The sequence below is a fragment of the Narcine bancroftii genome, chromosome 1 (assembly GCF_036971445.1).
Source record: "Narcine bancroftii isolate sNarBan1 chromosome 1, sNarBan1.hap1, whole genome shotgun sequence".
Lineage (NCBI taxonomy): Eukaryota > Metazoa > Chordata > Chondrichthyes > Torpediniformes > Narcinidae > Narcine > Narcine bancroftii.
Window position 1 is genome coordinate 362618597 of NC_091469.1, and position 22978 is coordinate 362641574.

Genomic DNA, 22978 nt, shown 5'->3' on the forward strand with positions numbered 1-22978 from the left:
CACTAGAGAGCTTTGGTGGTGGAGATATTACAATTTCCTTCCGCTAGGCTACCTTGGGAGAGTGCATCCCACAGTAGACACTCTTGTACGTTGGAGTCTATTATGCAGCAACTCCTAGTTAAGGACTGTTCCTTCTGCTGGAAGACAGCCTGGTTTTGGATGGCTCACTGGAACTCTTTACTCAAATTGATGATTCAAGCAGCAACTAATTTCTGTCTCAGCATATGTTCTTGAAAAGCCTAAAGCACTTAGTGGTTGTGCATCTGAGCTGCTGGGGACAATCTTGAATTAATATTGCATTCTCTCCCCATTTTTCAAGAAAAGAGGGGATGGATGTTGATCTCATCGCTTCTGCAATCTCAAACTGTTTGCATGTTGCTAAGAATCCTCATAATTTCGAAGAATCACACCAGACAGGAGTTCCTCACTGCTATTTGGACTACATCCTGGACCTGAGAGGCATTAGCCAAATAACTATTGACATCTGATTGGGGAAAGTGCCCAATATTTCCCACTGCCTTTCGAATTGAAGGAATGTCCTCAGCTGGAAGAAGAGTGACGAGTGTGATCCACTCTGCTGGGATGTTCTGTGTGTGGCCATTGAAATCTGGCCCATCTTCATTAGTGTGGAGAACAGGTAAAAAATCAACACCTTATAATCCTTCAGTATTGGTGTCCATTTGCTGAGGAAGCTTCACTCAATGATGCCATTAAGATCAATGATATATTGGGATGCTCTGGATCAGGGGATTTTGATAATGATGATATAGGAAATAGGACCGACCTGGGCCACATAGTCCCACAGCAGAAGCATCTCTCATCTTACCAATAATGAGGCATTTATGCCATTCAGAACAAAGCAGCTCATATGATTGAAACAATATTTATCACTCTAAATATTAATTCTCTCTGCTCTAAGGTACACAGTGGAATTAGCTTGTACCATCGTAGCAACTGTGTCACAGTGCGAAATGAAGAATGAGAAGATGATCAGATGGAGTCAAGTTGAAGTTTAGTAAAAGTCGTTACTCAGTCACCTGCAGCCTTTAAAACCCCGCACGTTCCAAATGACCTCATCGCATTGTGACATCATGATGTCACTCAGAACCTCCTGAGCCGGTTCAACTAAGCCTCCGGTCAGTTGCTACTCTATGAACAGAATGGATTGCTGTCACTTGCCAAGAGTGGTCTGATAACATCTCCTAAAGCTCATCTACCACCAAGAAGGACAAGGGAAGCAGGTGGGTTGGTGAACCATCATCTGCAGCTTCCCTTCCATGACGCACACCTTAATTGTAAATATATTGCAGAGCTTAAATCCTGGAACTCCTTCCCCAATAGTACAGTAGAAGTACCTTCACCACAATGACGGCAGAAGATCAAGAAGGCAGCTTCCATCAAATTATCAAATGCTGGCATTATCACTGATTCCCAGACACCAAAAAAATCACTTTGTATCATTTTGTAACTTTACTGTGGATTCTCTAAGAGATCTTGGCAACCTTTGTAGATAGGTGGTTTTCAATAAAATAACATTGCAGTTTGCAATTCTTATTGACAAAATAAATTAGCCAAATATACAATATGGTAAAGACATCAGGGTATGTTTTGATGAAGACTGGGTAAAAACATGACTAGAAATTTTATTTCACACTACAAATGTGACGCCATTTGCTCAAATATCAGATTGGTCAGAATGGTCCTGGAAAATTGAGTGAAATTCTTTGTACAAATTATTTGTGGAAGAGAAACACAGACGAGCAAAAGGGCCTTGAGAAACCATTTATCATTTTAATAATGTATTAGGAATAACCTCATTTGAAACTACATCTGTGAAAATTAGCAATCCAAAATACAAGGCAAGGATTCCTGAGTTAGCATCAAATTGATTCCTGGTATGGCAGATTGTTGCATGAGGAGACACTGAATGGAGGCGGTCTATATTCAGCTGAGTTCATAAGAATAAGGGAAATCTCAGAATCAGAATTAGAATCAGAATATATTGTCATGAACATGTGTCATGTAATTCATTGTTTTGTGGCAGCATTGCAGATGCAAAATTGTTATAAAGTACATTAAAAAAAATAAATTAGAGCAAAAGAAAAGTGTGGAAGTATCTGAGTTCATTGTCCATTCAGAAATCTAGTGGCAGAGGGGAAGAAGATAATGTTGAAACCCCTGAATTTGAAGTTCTTGACCCTCGATGAAGACAAATTTGTGATTTCCTGCTTTTCCACTCCGGAAGTCCACAATCAGTTGCTTAGTTTTGCTAATGTTCAATACAAGAATGTTGCTGTGACACCACTCAACAGCTGATCTGTCTCACTCCCCTCTGCTCTCTCATTGTCGTCTGTGGTTCTGCTGATGACCATTGTGTCATTGGCAAATTTATAGATGGCATTTGAATGTGCCTAGCTACACAGTCATGGGTGTAGAGCAAGGAGAGCAGTGGGCTAAGCACATAATCCTTGAGGTGCACTTGGGTTGATTGTCCATGAGGAGGAAACATTGTTTCTGATGAGGAAGACAAAGATCCAGTTGCAGAGGCCCAGATTTTGAAGCTTGCTGACCAGTACGAGGGTATGATGGTATTGAAAGCTGAGCTTAGTCGATGAGAAGCAGCCTAATGTATGTTTTGCTATTGTCTAGGTGATCCAGGGCTGAGTGGAGAGTTCAGGGGCGAGTGTGAAGGTAGGTGAATTGCAGTGTGTCCAGATCTTTACTTAGGTATGAGTTAATTCTGACCATGACTTGCCTCTCAAGGCATTTAACCACATTAATTGTGAGAGGGAATGGGTGATAGTCATTGAGGAAGCTCACTCTTTTCTACTTGGACATCATTATAATTGATGCCCTTTTGAGCAGGTGGAAGCCTCCATCTGCAGCAGTGAAAGATTGAAAATATCCATGAAAATTCCAGCTACAGGTGCCTAACCTTTTACCTCCAAAAACCGACACTTTTTTGATAGATGACATTACACATAAGTAATGTTAATTTCCTGTAATAAATTCCCCATTTTCAGAGGGAGACCCTCCCGACCAGTCCCTGTTATCCCTGCCCCCACCCCCAAGGGCACCCTATCTTACCTTCGGTGGAAAGGTGACCCTTGGCCCCCACCACCCGTTAGGAGATAAGCTGGCTCAATGCGGGAATAATGGCCGTTTTCCTCACCCATAATCCCCCATGCAGTTGGAACTGCTCTGACACTGGCAGATCCACTTCACCTACATGGGAGATTATGGGTAACCAAGACAGCCATTGCTTCCGCATTGAGCCATTGCCGCAATCTGGTGTGGCACTCTGTAAGCTCCGGGCTTGGCAGCACTGAACTCTGCTGCCATGTTGGGAGTTAGATGTGGGGGGGGGGGGGGGTGATAGATAGTGCTGTGCTGCCAAGGTATGCCGGACAGCCGGCCCGACAAGATGTAGAGTGCCTGAAAGTCACCGGTGCTCGGCTCCACCAGCTCTCTCCTCCTGCAGCTCTGCATCTCATATTTGGCCTTCTGCCCTGTTTGGCTGCTGGCTCTGAGCAGCCAACACTGGTCACCTTTTTGGCCGAGTTCCTGGGCCACCCCTGTCACCTCTGATCTCCACTTGACCAATGCGTTGGTTGAGAGTCTCCTGTATGGCGCACATTGAGCCACCATTCAGCCTGGTCAATACCCCACCCTCCCCACCCACTCAGTTCGACCAGCAGCACCCCCCAACCTGCACTCGGCAGAGCCAGCATTCCCTCCCTGCATTCAGCTTGGCTTAGGGTGTAAAATAGTCTGGCATCAGCCCGGGGTGGGGGTGGGGGGGTTGGTGGTTGGAAGGACGGCAGGGGCTAGGTGCGAGGCATTTGCTTAAAGGGACCAAAATCAAAATGTTTCTGAAATCCAGAAGATTCCGAACAATGGCAGGTGTCCAGTCCCGATGATTCTGGATAAAAGGTTAAGCACCTGTAGTTGGATGGCAAAGATTTTCAGTATCCTACCAGGTACACCATCAGGACTTGACACCTTGTGAGGGTTCTCAATGAAATGTACAACATTTAGACAAAACGTAACAATCTGGCTGCCAGGAGTATATGTCCCTTTCCTTGGGTGGGACCTAGAATCCAAGCTCATGGTCTTGGGATACAGGATAACTCATTAAGAATTGAGATTAGAAGAAATTTCTTCATTCAGATAGTTGAAACTGTGGAATACTCTACCATAGGAACTTGAGACCAAGCCACTGAATCCAATGTATTTACAAAGGAATCATAAAATATCTTAATTTCTCCAGTGCAACTCATTTACTCCAACCAGTTTGCCATCCAGATTAGACCTATTTGCCTGCATGTGGCGCACATTCTTCCAAATCTTTTCTATTTGAGTATTGGTTGAAATGTTTCTTTAATCATCTCAATTCTTCTTTAATAACTTCCTTTGACAGCTCATTCCATATACCCGCCACCCTCCTTGAAAATGTTGCTTCTCTTTTAAATATTTTCTATCTCACTCTAAACAAGTGGTTCTAAACCGTTTTTCCCAATCACATGGCACCTTAAGTAATCCTTTACTAACCACAGAGCACCTATGCCGTGCTCTGAAGTGTTGACCCCCTACTTTGAGATTCTAGAGACAATAACGAAGAGATGACAAAAGAGAAACACAAACACTGTGGATGCTGGAGTTGTGAGTGAATAAAGAGAAAATGGAGGGTCTCAGCGGATCAGGCAGCATCTCTGGAGAGAAATGGTCAGTCAACATTTTGGGCCAGAATCCTTTACTGAGGGAGGAGAAAAAATAAATCACAAAAATCTGTAGACACCGTAGTTGAAGTGAAAACACAAAATGCATGAACAACTCAGCAGGTCAAACATGTAGCAAACATTAGAGATGTATCTTTACCTTTGCTACATAAAGGACACTGTTTGACCTGCTGAGTTTCTCCAGCATTTTGTGTTTTTACTTATTGAAGGGGAGATGACTATTTCCAGTCACCGAGGTCAAACTATTAATTTCTACCAAGGAACTTGTCACATCTAATTCAGGTAAACATTTTCATTTAATATTTCTGAGTTTGTTTGATTCTCATTTCTTAATAAGTTGCCTATCATTTCTTTATCATTAAAGTGTTTTATACTTGTAGTGATAGAAACACTAGCCTACTGCAGGAAGACCATCTAGGAGGCTGACTCCACCTGGCGGCTGTCAATCGACCGACCTGAATATAAACCTGAGCCAGCCCCTCCTGGGCCAGTCACCATCGTGACTGAAACTGGTGTACATACTTTGAATGGATTAAAGTCTTTTCTGAATTTGTGTTTGCTTGCTACACCACAATACACATCAGAAAAGTTTGTTTTACAGTCTATAGTTAAATGCTGTTTAAGAAAGAAGCTTCAGGAAAGTCAATGAGGCTGCAGATGCTGCAATATGGACCCAAAGAGCAGACCGTCCCTTTTTCTCCACAGACACTGCTTCACCTACTGCGTTCTTCTAGTTGTTTATTTATTTTTTTGCTACAGGAAGGCAAAGTGTTAAATGATTAATCTTAAGAAGATTAGAAATTGAAGCAGTTTTATGACTATCAAACTTCTTGAGCTTCGCCACGATTCAATATCTAACCAATCCGATGTTTCAAATCCAGTTTGTTCTAATGCATTCAAATTACTACACATTTTTTTTAACCAGTTTTATAACCTCCAAAAATGGCATCCCTCATACATAAAGGGCCAGATTTTATTTTCCTGATAGTTTTTGTTGAGCAAAGCCATGGTGATCAATTAATATTGTAAATTCATGTGTTATTATGCCTCTATTAATCAGCATTTTACAGCATGGTGATCAATTAATATTGTAAATTCATGTGTTATTATGCCTCTATTAATCAGCATTTTACAGTCCAATTTCTAATGTTGCTTTGCTGTGATCTTTCAACTCATAAAAATGTCAATAATTTCACACAATCAATCCAGAATCCACATTCACTAAAGAAAAGATTATTGTGTCTTTTTCTAAAAAAAAGTTTAAACATCTCTTGAAATGTTATGCAGGAAAGGAAAGACAGATTACATATTTGCAATTGAAATGTTGGGATGGATTCTCATGTTCCTGTTGGATCTTTTGGGAGTAACAAACAGGAAAATTGAGTGGCGAACAATACATACCTTTACTGGAGCTCAGCTTCATGAATGTTTTAAGTGGAAACTGGATGGACACATTGGGGAAAATGGAATAGAAAATGAAGGATAGACCGCCTGGGCCAAAGAGCCTGTTCCTGTGCGATATGTAGTTTCATGTAACCTCTCATTCCACTCAAGAATGCCTATGTATATACCTGTATTCATTCTGTTAGGTCCCCTTTCTGCTTGATTTTCCTGTACATAAGAAGCCTAGCTATGTAATTGCCCGAGGCTCAGAAGCTGTTTTCTGTATATATTATTGAGATTTCTCTTTTGTTTCAAAACTTGCAATCAATCTTAAAATAATAACTTGAAAAATTCAGATGATTTAAATAAATTCAGCAATTATTACCCATTTATCCACTGTGCATTTAATGTAACTACAGAATATGCCATTGGGTTGTTTTTGTGTGGGTCAGCTTTTATTAGTTTCTACTTTGCATCATATAAGATGGGGATGAGGAAATGGAATCAAGAAATGGTGAGGGCTTTGAATCGTATAGCCCTTTCCTGATTCTGAATAATTTTTATTGTTTTCTTTCTTAGATGAAGAGAAATGGGAGGAAGGTTGTCTGCTTCAATATCTCCTGAATGGACCACACACAGGAGACTACAGATGATGGACCCTGAAGCTAAACATAATCATCAATGGGAGAAAAAGAATGGTCGATGTTTCAAGCCAAAATTCTTTATCAGGACCCTTAATAAAGATTGTGATGTCTTGATGTTAACAAGAACATCGCCCATTCTTTTCCTCCCACTGATGTTGCTTAACCCAGTGAGTTCCTCCAGCATATTGTGTTTAGCACAAGAATGGAACGTATGGGCCAAATAGCCTGTTCCTGTGCTGTATGTAACCTGATCTGTGGATTCCCTTTTCTGTAGTTTTTCCCTTGCATAGGAAGCCTAACTATATAATAGGCCTCAGTAAGATGATTTCTGCATATATTATTGACATTTTTGTTTTTAAAACTTGCAATCAATCTTAAAATAATTTAACAATGAATTTAGCAACACATATGCATTTATAATTTCTACAAAAATGCAGTAAAGTCTCTGTATACTTTTCCCCAGACTTCACTGTGCATGTGCCATAATACAGTTTATATCAATAAATTAGGCTATAATTACCATTTTACCATTATGCATTGTACAGGCCAGATTTTAGAAATCTTCTTCTTTATATTTGTAAGAATAGCGTGAGGATGGTCCAATAAATGGTGAGGCCTCTGGATCTAGAGTCCATTTCCAATTACAAATTTTATATTTAAAAAAAAAATTAAATTCACTTCATTAAAATAAGAATAGAGCTCACAATGTTGGGGTGGGCATCAAAGTGACATTTTGGCATTCATTATATGTTATCTTTGAGCTTTATCAATCAATTGCTGCTGTTGAGTGTTGTGGATTCTGGAAACTGTTCAAACTGAAAACATTACCCAGTACTCTTTCCATTTCTCTCTAAAGCCCCTTTTACACAGCCATTAAAAGATAGGAATTAACTGCCTTTTAACTGCTTCACCTACCTGTGGGATGGGGGGATCATTTTCATCCCACGTCTGATAATACAAAGGTAGGTAGTATTAGTGCTGATGCATTTCTCAATGGCTTCTGTCTAAAAGGATTCACTCGGGATGCTGGCGCTGTAATGATACATCACACAGGATGCTGTAATGCTACAGGTCCACCTCCTTTTGCACCAGGATGCCAAGTTGCTTATGTAAAAGGTTGTGCTGACCTGGCATTTCTTGGTTCAGCCTGAATGACCTGAGATGCCTTTAAATAGTTCGTTCATACGCCAATTACGTGTGTAAAAAGGCCGTTAAGACCATGGATAATAGCAGGTAATTTAAACTAACAAAGGTACTTGTGAAAGAACTTACTTTATGTAAATCAACATTTCCTGCAGTAGTTATGCAGAGGAATTTATCTCTGGAAGCATCTACACTGAACATTTGTAGCTGATCTAATGTGAGAACAGGATCATCTAATGTGAGAACAGGATCATCAGCTCATGACGTCTGTGTGGGTCGCAATGCCAATTTAAACTAATCCCATTTGCCGGCTCATCGACCATATACCATAATTCCCAGCCAGTTCACATGCCTATCTAAATGCTTTTTAAGCTTTGCTAGCTTATTTGCTTCCATCACCTCCTCTAGCAGTACCTTCAAGGTTCTTATAAGCAACACTGTGCAAAAGAGCTTGCCTCAACATCTTTAAATTTCTCCCCTTTCACCATAAACTATTGTTCTCTGTATGTAACTTTCGACTGTGGAATGAGACTCTGTATATCCTATCCATGCATCTCATAATCTTATACAATTCTATCAGGACACTCCTCAGTCTCTGACACAAGAGAGAAATGTACAGTATTGTATTTAATATTATAATCCCCACTCTATTAATATGAGGCCAACTTCTGAAACAGAATTCTTCCTTCCCCTTTTATCAAGTAGTGGATTTAAAAGGCAACATTTGCACTTTATCACTCTTCACCATTCAAACAGATACTCAAAGGGAATCTGATCACAGACGTTTATGAGAAATTTTGCAACCAAGAGATCATTGGTTGAGAGCAGCCACCTTTGAATATGGCTGGTCCAGAGAGATGCTCATTCCTATGGGTAAGAAATTCATTGTTCAGTATAGCAAACAGTTACAGAAATTAGGAATGCGCTAGTTTGAGTGCTAATTTAGTTAATCTCATCTGGAATGGCAATAGAATTATTGCAGTTCCCCAGAGGTGTTTCGGATATGGCATCCATGGGAATGTTAATATTCGTGCCAGAAATAGTTTGTTGAACATTACCCTTATTATGGTAAATTCACTTACATTTAACAATTTGTAATAAAGTAACCCTCTGTCACATAAATTGCTGCCTAATTAGAACTGTATGAAACCATGAGCACAGATTATGTGAGTACTGCACTTTCTGATAACAAGAAGTATGAATATTAGCGGGGCTTCTTAAGCTCAGGCAGAATGCTAGTTGGAGTAATATCAATCAATATTAAAATACAAGAGCAAATGGATTCAGGCCACATACATTATATTTACATATGATTTAAGAGATTACTAAATATTCATTTTTTTTCCCAATTTATTTTCAAATTTATAGATTTTGATGTCAGATAATGGAGTGGAATTGGCTGTAAGGAAACCATCTATTTGTCACAAACAAATCATACTTTACAATAACAAGATGATTTTTGGAAAATATTATAACCAAGTACATATGTTCTCATTGATTTAGTTTGATCAGTAAACACACTACAATATGAATGTCTGCATATCAGCAATATTTTGATTGGAATCTAATACTTCTTAACATGCTTCTGAAAGACATTGTTCCATGCATTATGCTATAATTAATAGACAGGGGGAAAAGTCTTTCTATCAGCAATTTACAGTTACCTTCTGTCACGCACAACTGAACCTGATAATGATTTCCAGTTGAAAAAAAAAGTTAAAGATAACAAACAAAAAAAGGTGTAGCAAGGTTGCTATGGCTACGGTTATAGCTCTCAGTTATAGCCCTAAGGTTGTAGCTCGAATCCACAGGAGAAGAAAGACACCCACACCAGTAGAGTGTATTTGACTGAGTTTATTCAGTGGCAGCTCTGCCTTTTATAGTCAGTTCGGCTGCATCACCACTAGGGCGTGGCTTGATGGGCTGGCTGCTGGTTGGTTACTTCTGATGCCTGGGCCCCATTTGGGCCCCTGTGATCCACCAGCAGTGATTGGACAGTTTAATCGCTCTGCCAGTGGTCTATGGAAACGGGCATTTCAGCCCGTACGATTCTTTGCCGGTTACCATGTCGACGGCCATTTCCTGTCTTGGCCTGAGGCACAGGCCACAGGTAACTATAACCATATAACCATTTACAGCACGGAAACAGGCCATGTCGGCCCTTCAAGTCTGTACCGGTTCACTTAGGAGGCTGACCCCTGTGCTGTGGTGTCGGGTGAGTGATGGGATGTTCAAATTCTAAGTAGGCTGGTTTCAACCGGTCGAGTGTGAAAGTCTCTTCCTTGCTGCCAATGTCCAAAACATAGGTGGTGCTGTTGTGTCTGAGACACGGTATAGCCACTCGTAAGTCCACTGTAGAGATGACTGATGAGCCCCGTGCCGAACAAACACGTATTTACAGTCAGTAAATTTCTTTGGGACATGTGCAGGGTTAGCTGTAGTGTCAAGGTTTAGTGGGAGCCAGGGTGCCTAGATGCTAGCATAGTCAGGTCAATACAGGCTCCACTAAGTCCTCAGGGGCCGTCACGCATTCACCCAGTATAACTAAGGGTGCACCACAGACTAACTCGGCAGAGGATGCCTTGAGGTCCTCCTTGGGTGCGGTGCAGATGCCAAACAGGACTCAAAGGAGTTCATCGGCCCAGTTAGGTTGGGTAAGCCATGGCATTAAGGCTGTGTTAAGGTGTCTGTGGAACCTCTCCACAAACCCATTGGCCTGTAGGTGATACGCCATGGTGTGGTGGAGTTGGGTCCCCATGGCATGGGCTAAGGCGATCCACAGACTGGAAGTGAACTGGGCCCCTGGGTCCGATGTAAGGTGTTTGGGGACCCCGAAATGTGCTATCCAAATGTTGAGTAAAGCCCCTGCTTCTGTAGAAGCCTCTGATAGTGGCACCACCTCTGGCCATCTGGTCATCCAGTCGATTATTGTGAGAAGGTAATGTGCGCCTCTGGATATGGGTAGGGGCCCCACAATGTCAATGTGCACATGGATGGAGTAGCGACATGCTTGCTCGAATGTCTGTGGTGGAGCTTTGCTATGAGACTGGATCTTGGATGACTAGCACTGAGTACAAGTCCTAGTCAACAGGGCGACCTCTTTGCGGAGGCCATGCCAGACGTACCAGTTCACCACCATTTTGACTGTAGTCCTGATGGCAGGATGAGCCAAGTTGTGAACTAAGTAAAAAACCTGCCTCTTCCATGCAGCCGGAATGACAGGGCAAGGTTTACCCATCGAGGTGTCTCAGCAGCATGCGATTGCCGAGGGCGATCTGGATGTCCTTGAGTTGTAAGCCGGTGACTTCTGGCCGGTAAGGCAGAATGTCAGGGTTTGCTTGCTGCATATTAGCCAGGGCTGCGTAGTCAATGCCAGGGGTAGAATTGTGCACCGCCAAGATAGCCGGACAGGATAAGGCATCAGCCACCATATTGTACTTGCCGGCTATGTGTTCAATGTCCGTTGTAAATTTGGAAATGTAGGATAGTTGCTACTGTTGCCTGGCTGACCACGGACCTGACACCTTACTGAAAGCGAAGGTAAGGGTCCGTGTAAATTTTGAACTTCCTGCCCTCCAGGAAGTAATGAAAGTGCCGAATTGCCAGGTATAAGGCTAACAGTTCTCTATGAGAGACACTGTACTTGAGCTCTGGTGGCCTGAGGTGTTTACTGAAAAAGGCCAGTGGTTGCCATTGTCCATTCACCAGTTGCTCAAGTACATCCCCGACTGCTGTGCTGGAGGCGTCTTTCGTGAGGGCAGTTGGGATGTCTGTCCGCGTTGGTGGCGTTGGCTAGAGCATTTTTGATGGCCTGGAAGGCCTTGGTCGCCTCCTGGGTCCATTGTATGTTTTAACTGGGTCCTGCCATGAGGGAAAAGAGTGGGCTCATGATGCCAGCCACTACAGGTATGAAGCAGCGAAACAAATTGACTGTACCTTCAAACTCTTATAGTCCTTTCACTGTTGATGGCATGGGGAAAGAGTGAATAGCATCCACTTTAGCAGCTAATGGTCTGGCTCCATGTTGGTTGATACGATGGCTCAGGAAGTCAATAATTTCTCACCCAAACTGGCACTTGGCCGGGTTGATGGCTAGGGCGAAATTGCTCAGCCTGGAGAATAATTGTTTTAAGTGGGTGACATGCTTGGTGCAGGTGTGGCTGGGGATTAAAATGTTGTCGAGGTAGATGAAGGCAAGATGCAGATCCCAGCCACTGCATCCATCAGCCTCTGGGAAGTCTGAGCCGTGATTTTTAACTTGAAGGGCATGCGGAGAAATTCAAACAATCCAAAGGGGGTTTATAATGATGGTTTTTGGGATGTCTTCGGGGTGTACCGGGATTTGGTGATAGCCGCTGATGAGGTCCACCTTTGAGAATATCCATGCCTCTTGCAGGTTAGTGGTGAAGTCTTGGATATGGGGCACGGGATATCTGTCCAGTATGGTGGTCTCATTGAGGTGGCGGTAGTCTCCACGCAGCCTCCAACCACCTGCTGCCTCGGGGACCATATGGAGAGGGGAGGCCCTCAGAGCACTGGACAATGCTGATTTCCTCCCTTTTGTTGAACTCGTCCCTAGCTAGGTTGAGTTTCTGAAGAGGGAGACGCTCCACCCTGACATGGAGGGGAGGGCCTTCTGTAACGATTTGGTGTCTCACCCCATGTTTGGGTTGTGCCGAAGTGAGGCGTGGTGATGGAGAGAAATTCTGCTAGGACCTGAGCGAATTCATTGTCGGCAGTACTCACTGAGTGCAGGTGGGGGCTGGTGAGTTCAGTGTCCTTGAGCGAGAGTGACTGAAATACCCGGGCATGTACCAGCCGGTGCTCCTTGATATCCACCAGGAGTGAATTGGCCCACAGGAAATCTGCACCCAGTAATGGTTGTTGCATGACCGTCACCGTAAATCTCCAATTGAATTGTCTGTCCCCAAGGCATAAGGGAATGGTGCGGGTGTGAATGTTCGGATGTTGGAGCTGTTTGCTGCTCAGAGCTCCCGGCCCACTTTGCAGCAGTGGGCCTCCAGGTTGGTCGGGGGATTGTATTGTGCCCCAGGGTCCACCAAGAAACATCTACCCAACAGGGAGTCTTGAATGTGTAGCAGATTATGCAGTTGGCTGGTCATGACAGCCATTAACTATGGCTGGCCTGGGCATTTCATAGAATGCCCAGGGGAGCAGTATCAAAGGGCCTTGAAACCCCTCAGTTGGTGATAGAAACAGTACTGCTCACCAGTGGGGCATGGCGTTCGGGTAGTTGGTTGATTTGCCAACTGTCGGTCAATGGTCTTCCTGGTTGGGCGCTGTTGATGCAGTGCTTTCACCCACTCGAGCAAAGCACAGGGTTCCTCTTTGCTGTCCATAGCAGGTATGCTCGGACAGCCACCTTCCTGGAGTCTTCCTCCGCAATGAGCAGCCAGATGACCTTAGCCAGCCTCACCAGGAAGATCTGCTGGAAGAGTGGGCAGGAGATGTGACCATTGTTGAGAGCGAGCATGCCACTCACGAGCGCAGAATGGGCCTTGTCCCCCAAACCGTTGATATGCATCAATCGGGCAGTGTGCTTGTGCTTTGAGAGCCTGAAAGTGTGATATAACAGCTCTTTGATAGCCATGTACCTTCCTTGTTCCAGGAGCTCTTGGAGGAAGTCGATGATGCGGGTTGCAGTGTCCTGATCGAGGTTGTTGACCATGTGGTAGTAGCGCGTATCATCTTCAGAGATCCATTGAATGGTGAACTGCGCCTCAGCTTGCTGGAACCACACCTGTGGTTGTGACGTCCAGAGGCCGGGCAGCATCAATGCCACGGCGTTGATCACAAGTTGCTCTTCCATCTTCGGGTCCAAAACGCTGTTTGGACCAGTCGGTTTCACCACTGTTGTGAGGTCACTATGGCTCAGCTAGGTTATAGTTCTCAGTTATAGCCTGAAGGCTGTAGCTCGAATTCGCAGGAGAAGAAAGACACACACACCAGTAGAGTGTATTTGACACTGAGTTTATTCAATAGCAGTCCTGCCTTTTATAGTCAGCTCGGCCGCATCACCATCGGGGTGTGGCTTGAGCAGGCCAGCTGCCGATTGGTTACCTTGGATGTCTGGGCCCTGTTTGCACCCCTTGTGATCCACCAGCTGTGATTAGACAGTCAATGGAAATGGGTGTTTCAGACCGCACGATGCTTTGCCGGTCATCGCGTTCAACAGCCACTACAAAGGAATAATTTTCTTAAACCAAAGAACAAGTACTCATTTAATCAGGTCACAAGTACTTGTTTTGCTTGGAATGAGTCTCAGAACACATGGAGTAGATTGTTCTTCAACCCATTTTTCTGATCTGATATGGATCTTAATGAATTCCATTTGAGGTGATTTATTTTCAATACTCTTACCAGTCCAGGATGCACAGGATACCACAAAATTGTACACATATTACACTTAAAGATGTGGTGAATAGCTTTCCTACATAAAATTAATTTTGTTGCTCATAGTTTCAGTTTTCCTTCCTCTTAAGTGAACAAAGGGAAACTGAAGGAACCTCAGCAGGTCAAGTAGCATCCTTGGGTAGAAGTGCTCAGTCAAAATTTTGAGTTGGGATTCTTTATCAAGACTTGAAACATGAAGTGAACTGACCCATCATGTTGACTGACCATTTCTACCTATTATTACTGGCTGATCTGCTGAGCCACTCTGGCTTCTCGTTGTTCCCTCAACATCTTCAATTTTGATATTTCTTTATCCTTCCTTTAATTTCTCTTCTTATACTTTTCACATTTTATATAATGTCTTTCAATCAGATTATTTATTGAATGATCTTCGTGCCACTTCTTGCAAGGGGTGGCACGGTTAGCACAATGCCTTTACAGCGCCAACGACAGGGATTGTGTGTTCGAAACCCACGCTGTCTGTGAGGAGTTTGTACATTTTCCCGGTGTTTGCAAGGGTTTCCCTCAGGGGCTCCAGTTTCCTCCCACTGTTCAAAACCGAACATAGGTATAGGTTAATTGAGTGAAATTGGGCAGCATGGACTTGTGGGTGGAACTGGCTGTTGCCATACTGTATATCTAAAATTAAATGTAAAATTTAAAATTCGTTTCCAAGCCTGCAAATAATAACTGACTGAAAGATAAAGTTCAAAGCTGAGAACTGCTTGCAAAGTCACATTTCTTCAGCCAATCAATGGAGCAATTAAGTTTGATCCGATCAGACCAGGAGGATGACAAATACAAGTTTTTATGTTTATTTTATTCTGGGTAGCAGAAATCTGAGAATATGAAAATTCATTAATGATCCAGGAAATTAATTTGCACAAATATCAGGTCAAATGTTGCCTGTCCCAACCAGACAACAATGCACACATTTTCAGAATTCATGACATGAATTAGGGAACCTTTCACTCTTAATAATGTTTGGTGATTAATGTAATAAAATGAGCTAATCTAATTTGGGAATTTACTTTTTCTAACTTTGGGTAAAGGACTGGGTTAAAATTAGTTGTACACAGATAATTTTTTTTGCATCATAAGTCAGCATTTGGAATCATTTTCAGAAAAACATCGAAGGTTGGAATTTACCATGGCCGAAGCACAACATACTGGATAAGCTGCATCTGATATTCTGATGCGCACCAGATGTGACCCAGGGTTCTGAGTTTGTTCACAGAAACTTCTGTAATTGGAAAACTTCAAGTTTAATTATCAAACCAATTAGAAGTTATAACTATAGCACTCAGTAAATATTTACGTATCTTCACAAAATGCACTGCTAAAAGGAATCGACACATACAATTAGCTACATCCTGAGTGCCCACCAGTAAAAAGCAAAGTTCAATTATTTGTATTAAACGTAAGTGACAGAATTTGTGTTGCAGATAAATACTATTGACCAGCATGGGCTGAAAGGAGATGTTTCCTCACCTAAACCAGGAAAGCAGCTTTCTTTAATTCATTTATGGGGCATAGATGCCATCGACAGAGTCAACATTCATTGCCTGCCTTTGATTTTAGAGAATGTAGTTGTGAACCAAAAGTTTTCTGAATGCACTGTTAAGTAGGGAGTTCCAGGGTATAGAACTAGCTGTGCTAAAAGAAGAATGAGATCCTTCCAAGTTGCTATGGTGTTTGACTTTGAGGGGAACTTGTGCGTCTTGTAGCAGTGGAATGACTTTTGTGGGCGAAGAGGTGAGTCATTTGCTTCGTGGTGTTCAGCCTTTATTTTCGGATGCAGTCACAGCATTTATTTAGCAGATGCAGTTAAGTTTCTGATTAATGGAGAAGGACTCAGCAATTATAATATTTTTGAATGTCAAGGATAAGCGTTTTTTGTTCGGTCTGGCACATTTGTGGCTCAAATGTTACTCTCTTCTTATTCCTGAACAGGGTCTGGATCATGTTGCATGCAGACAAGGCTGTTTCATTTTCTGAGGTGTGGCAAATTGATTTTCTCATTGAGCAATCATCACCAAATGTCCCTCTTCTTATCTTATGATAGAACAGAAGTCATTGATGAAGCAACTGGAGATGATTGGTCCTCACACACTACCCTCCTGCAGTAGTGTCCTGAGTCTGAGATGATTGACCTCCAGGAAATCACAACTGTCCTCCTTAGTTAGTCTAAAGAATAACTTGAGAAAGTAGATAGTTTCCCTCTTGATCTGCAGGGACTTTAAAAAAAAATCAAAATCCTTGGTGCTACTTTGAATGACATACTGCCTGGATGCTAGAGAGCTAGATCTGAAATGTCTTGACTCAAAGGAGGTTTTTGAAGCATGTATACAATTTTATAGTTTTATCATATTCCATTACTTTGCAGAATATACTGGTGAAGAGGATGGATTGGATTATACTGCTTTATGTTGTCAGTACCTACCTGGGTAATCTTTATTATAACTAGCAATAGTACACAAGTGTAATAGGTAAACTGGAAAACCCTGGCTGAAGACGTAGCTAGTTCTTGTGCCCTGCAGCTGGGATGTAATTAAATTCCATTGCCTTTGCTATATCCTGTATTCTCAGTTGTTTCCAGATGTCATGTGAAATAAATTGGATTGAGAAAAGACTGCTTCTGTGATGGACTGGGACCTCAAGAGGAAGCCATGAAGAATTATTTATTCACAGGTCCTGAAGATGTTTCCTCAAGACTCAAGTTCTCATTGATTGGCTTAATTGTCATCACCATTTATGACTGCATATGGTAGGAATGCAAAAGTTTGATCTGAACCATTTGTGGTGTACTGCTAAGGTCTGACTTCTACCAACCACTTTAATTGTTTAGCATGTACATAACTACACACATCACTCGAGATTCATGATTTGCTAACACCAGCATTTCTTGTCATTATCCTAATTTGAGGCAATAGGACTTCATCTTTAACTCCTGCTGCCTTGGAAAAGCAGCCAACATATTAAAAGGCTCATCCCATAGCAGACACACCCTCTTCACCTCCCTTCTATCAGGAAGAAGATTCACAAGCATGAGGTCATGCATAATCAGATTCAATAACAGTTTCTTTCTCACCTGAATGCATCCCAAAATAAGAAAATGATGTTGCCTTTAGTCTGTGCAAGTGATCTCTCTGTAACTCTGGACTTTTTTTTTGTTGATCTATGGATTTTTAAAATTCCAGCAAAGCAGAAGTCACTTCTGCCCATTTAAACCTGTGCTCTGCCCAATTACATCCAAATTATCTTACAACCCTGTACGTTTTGGAGGATGGGAGGAAACCGAAGCACCCAGGGAAAGCCCACACAGGAGAACATACAAAGTCCTTACAGAGAGTGATGGATTTCTACTAGTCTTTTTGCAAACAACATGTAGCAATATACATGAATTTAAACTTAGATCAGACTGACACTCCGAACTGTGGAGGGAAGTCCAGGATAAACCTTTTAGCCCAAGTAAGGCCATCAATAATAATAATAGACAGGTTGGAGATGACTTCAGCTTGGTATATGCCAGGTGACATGCAGAATAGTAATCATGTGCCTGTCATTGGAAGAGGAAAGCTTCAGCAGCGGATGATTAACATCTGCCATGGATATTCCACCTTGGTTAAGCAACAGGATGACTGATAATGCTCTCATCTGATGTACAGTATACTTAAACTTCACATATACTCCTAATAAACTTGGAGATCCACAGGACTTGGATTTCTTTGCTTTTACCAAAGTTCCCAATTGCTCAGTGACAGTAATTAGTAGATGGCTAATTAGAGATAAAGAAGCTCAAAAGAGCATGGAGGCAGAAGATTTAACTGGAATACGAAGTTATTTTTGTTATTTATCTTTACTGAGAGAGTATGCTCAGGAGAGGATATAGCTGAGATAATGATGGGATGAAAATTTATAAGGTGTTCAAGGTTCCTTTGTATCATGTACATGAATACATACAATTTGTTTACCTGTAAAAGCAGACAAAGAGGGCTCACTAGTCCAGCTGACTTGAAAGGTATAAGAAAGGCTGACTATCCTTTAATCAAATCACTGAGGCTGAATGTGATGCATTCCAAGCTTCCGACAAAGGTAAACGCGAGTGTTGTCATAATCTTCCAATTCTTCTGAGATATGGATACTGGGGCATGAGAGAAATAGTTCTGCTGTAGGTCATATATCTATTATTTTGACTGATTTCTCTCTCTCTCTCTCTCTCTCTCTCTCTCTCTCTCTCTCTCTCTCTCTCTCTATCAATATAGGCTTCCTGCTTAATATTCTGTCTAGCTCTACATCTTGCAACTGTAAAAATCCTCTGTTTGTGTTTCTCCAACTGCCATTATCTTTATTCGTATTATTTATTTCTAACTATCCCTACAAACCCATGAATGAGATATGAGTTAAAGATTTGAGCATAGAAAAAGGCCCTCCAGTCCCACTGTCCACACCGATCATCAAGCATCTATTAACACTATGAATGGCTTTAGCACCAGCTTATTCCCCATGTCAACTGTGCCCTCACCCTATCTGGAATATCTGCAATTTAAAACAAACTTGTTTTCTCTCTTTCCCATTTCTAACCAAGTATCTTTGAACTGTGATGTTATTTTGTTTCTCTTTCCTCAGATGCTGCCTAACTTGTTAAGTGTTTCCTGCATTTTCTGCTTTTATTTGACTTCCAGCTCCTCCATTTTTAAAAATTTTGATAGAAAGGACATATCAAGCAATCATTGGTCTTGGAGATGGGGAAAGTTTTGACAGAAAAATCAGGGAAAACATCAAAAGGTACTTGGGAGAAATTTAAGTTGATAAATGAGAATCAGGTATAGACACTTGATCAACCTAATTGAATTTTATGATGGAGAGAATGAATAGGGTTTCAGAAAGTGTTTGATTAAATACTAATAAGGCTGGTTAGCAATTTTGAAATCCGTGAATTTAAAGGGCCCGTGGCAGCATTGTTAGGAAATTGGTGTAAAAGATTTAAAAAAAACAGCAAATAGGGATAACATGAGACAGTGATGGACAGCATTGTTCTCTGGAGGCTAATGTTGAGACTGCTTTTTAAAATTTATTTTAATCTTAATTAAAACATGGGTTTGCAGGGTAAAACTTCCAAACATGTGGATAATGCAAAGCTTGGGAGTGTGTAAAATAATGAGGTGAAGAAGAGATTTGAAAAAGACATGTAAAGATTGGCTGAATGGGCAGACAAATGGCAGGGTGAGAGGAAACTGGAGCACTTGGAGGAAATGCACTCAGACATGGAGAAAACGCACAAAATCCTTCCAGGCAGTGCTGGATTTGAACTCAGGTCACTGGCACTGTATTACCATGCTACGCTATCTTTTGAAAGTTGCAAAATTGGTTAGTCAGAAATGTAGGACCTTGGGATTTGTAAATAGAGATATAGAGTACAAAACCAGGGAAGTTATATTGAACCTCTGCAACACTCTGGTGAGGCCATGACATTGAATCTAAGTCTGGTCACCTTTCTTTAGGAAATCTGTGAAGGTCACAGAGATGAGTCAAGAGAAATTTCGGCATTTAAGTTAGAATGAAAAAGCTGGCGTTATTATTTCTGAAACAAAAAAAAAGCATTGGGAGGAGATTTGATAGATTTGAAGTAAATAAAGGCAAGCTATTACCATTAACAGATAGTTCATGCACCAATGGACACCGATTAGAAAACACTGACTAAGAATAGGAGGGGAAGGCAAGGTAAAAAAAATGCTTTCTACCTAGAAAGCAATTTGAATATGGAATTCTCTGGCAATTAAATATAATGAAAATAAAATCAATCAGTGTCTTCAAAAGGGAATTGGATAATGACTTGATGGAGAATGGTTTTAAGGTTCTGGATTAGGAGAGTTTTGATTGGATGAATGACTTTCCTTTGTGTCCATAATAAACCTATGATTAGGTGAATGAATTACAAGAAAATGTTGAAGATTTTATACTAGAAATATGACCAAAGTGAAGTTCTCCGTGGCTTGCTTTGCTCTTCCACAAGACGATGAGTTTCTGGACAATTTAGGCATTCAGCAAATCCCCAAAATATCTTCAATGAGGAATATTTATTCATTTATTTTAAACAGTCTAATATTTCTTTCAAGATAGCATCTAATGTGAAAGACAAATCAAATTGCTAAGCAATTATACTAATATTTAAAATGTAATTAACAAATTGTGACACATTCTATGGTTACACATATTACATAAATACACATATTACATAAAAATAATTTCCTATAGTTTATTCATCTAAAATTGTAAAATGAAATGTCACTTTCTCACCATTGTGTTTCAGAATAACGGCCATATAATCTGGTGAATAGGTGCTGATGTACAGTAGGATACTTGGAGTGTTGGTGGTACTGAAACTGAAAACCACATCCTCTTTGGTCAAGGTAAGGTTGGTGTTTGTAGGTTGTAGTGCATTCTTGAAGTCTTTGGGTGAATCCGCAGAAGACTGGAAATTGTAGCGGATCCATGTTCCAGCCTCAAAAAATCCACCAACATCTGTAAAAGTGATTGATGTTAGCACAGGCTGCATTCCTGGTGGAAACTTAGATCAACTGTACTTGACTGAAGAAACAGATACTTAATACTTAGCAATGACATAACAACTCTCATTAATGGTCTGCTTGCTTTACATTTCTGATGACAGCAGCAAATTCTGCAAATGAAAGTGGGTAAACACAGATGTTGTTGAGTCCTTAGGAACTGAGGCACTAAGCAAAACCAACATGAATTGTATGGTCATCAGACAAAGAAATCAATTATGCAACTTCTTTGGAAAGAGTTTGCACAAAACCACTGTAGAGGTAGGACAAATTGTCACTTGTTGACAGTTGCAAGTATATCAATTAGATCTACAATCTGTAGATCATAAAAGAGGCTATACAGCTACAACAAAAGATAAAGCTGAGCTATGCAGCCACTAAATGTACGTGAGTCAGGATAATAGTGTGTCGTTCTGTTTCATCTATCTATCAAAGGCAAAGGAGAGGGGATTTCCTTTTTATTGTTCTTTAGTATCTAGGATCACCAAGATAGAGCATGCAGAAAAAAATGATTAGAAAGAAATTGCACATGGATAATATAAACTATATAAATTCACATTACACCTTATAATTCTTAGCACCCCAGAAAATTTCAGCAAAATTGGCCCCTGTAGTATTATGAACAGAGCATATACAGTATGTGTCACTATGCTTCAACTGCAGCTCATTCATATTGTTCACACAGAGAGTTCTGGTTGAAAGACTTCTTTAAATCCAAATACTGAGCTGCTATGCTGGTTTTTATGTGCAAGTTCAACCATTTTCCTTTACAATCATGATTTTCCTGTAACCCTTGTGTGATAGTACAGATTCTATCACCAATGGTAGTGTAGGATGACTGTGATTGGCTGAGAGTGTAGCCACGCCTACTGGCAGGTCTTAAAGGGTTGCTCCTAGCCAGATCAGGTCATTCTGGACTGGTTGACCTACATGTGATACGCTCAAGTCTTCTAGTTAATAAAAGCCTTGGTTTGGATCAACAAGCCTTTGATTCTTTCGACACGGTCTACACCTTGTAAAGATTATTAGTTCAATTATATACTCCCCCATTCCATTCATAATTCTGATGATAACCACTATATACATATCTACGGTATATATGTGTGTATACACATTTGGTGACATTGAGTGCAAGGTTGTCTTTGGTGCACCATTCAGCAAAGTTTTCAATTTTCATCCGATATGCTGACTCATCACCCCTTTTTTATACAATCCACTACTGAGGTATCGTCAATGAATTTGTAGATGGTGTTGTAGTCGTACCGAGCCACGTAGTCGTACGAGTAAAGCAGGGGGCTAAGAATGCAGCCCTGTGGTGCTCTGGTACTGATGGAGATTGTGGATGAGATGTTCTTACCAATCCTCACTGATTGTGGTCTGGAGGTGAGAAAATCCAGGATCCAGTTACACAGTTATATGTTCAATCCCAGGTCTTGGAGTTTAGTAACCATGAAGTTGTTCCTCATGCAATCTTTGCTGACAATTTTATTTTTGCCTATGATGTAAAATTCTTTAAAAATATGCCACGCTACAAATAGATCTCAACTCATTCCATGCTAGAATCAAAAGATAATAAAGGGAATTTATCTGTTGAGATTTTTCTAATTCACAGTTTCATTTTTAAAAAATATATCCTAACAATAACCACTTTTGCTTTAATTATGCTGAATTTAGATAACTGTGGCTATCAGTATGCTTAATCAAAATTAAGATGAAAACCTCATTATGACCATACTTTATACATGTTATCCAGAAACCCTAGAGTTTTATTTAAAAAAGTGAAAATGGCTGGTTTGTTGTACCTTGGTAAAGAAGACAATGCCATTGTTTTTGTATCTGTTGGAATTGTTGATAAATTTAGAAAATACTTCACTTAGTTTGAGGGAAAAATAAAGACTTATTGATTACACCTGAAAATATCCCATGATTTCTGTGACTAAAATATTGGTGCCACAATATTTACAACACCGATGGTTTCCTTGGAAATCCTCTCACTTAACTCTTTTTGATTTCTAAAACATCAGAAATAGGCTATTGCTCCAACTTGAACACATTTCTTTGGTTGTTAACTAGATTTTCAAATGCA

At 41.0% G+C, this 22978-nt stretch overlaps 1 protein-coding gene and 1 long non-coding RNA gene across 5 annotated transcripts in view; one reads left to right on the forward strand and one right to left on the reverse strand.

The window, feature by feature from the left end:
- LOC138750405 (contactin-associated protein-like 2) overlaps positions 1-22978 on the reverse strand; it is a 2015431-nt gene that overhangs the window by 115658 nt on the left and 1876795 nt on the right. For all 4 annotated transcript variants that reach the window (XR_011349326.1, XM_069912458.1, XM_069912468.1 and 1 more), the window contains exon 19: positions 20624-20848. Coding sequence is in view for 3 of the 4 variants with exons in the window: in XM_069912458.1 (XP_069768559.1) it covers positions 20624-20848 (225 nt within the window). In the remaining variant the exon portion in view is untranslated. The remainder of the gene's footprint in view (positions 1-20623; positions 20849-22978) is intronic.
- On the forward strand, positions 1097-7293 carry LOC138750433 (uncharacterized). Its single transcript, XR_011349339.1, has 3 exons — positions 1097-1241; positions 2650-2691; positions 6702-7293. It is a non-coding gene; the product is annotated as an uncharacterized lncRNA (long non-coding RNA).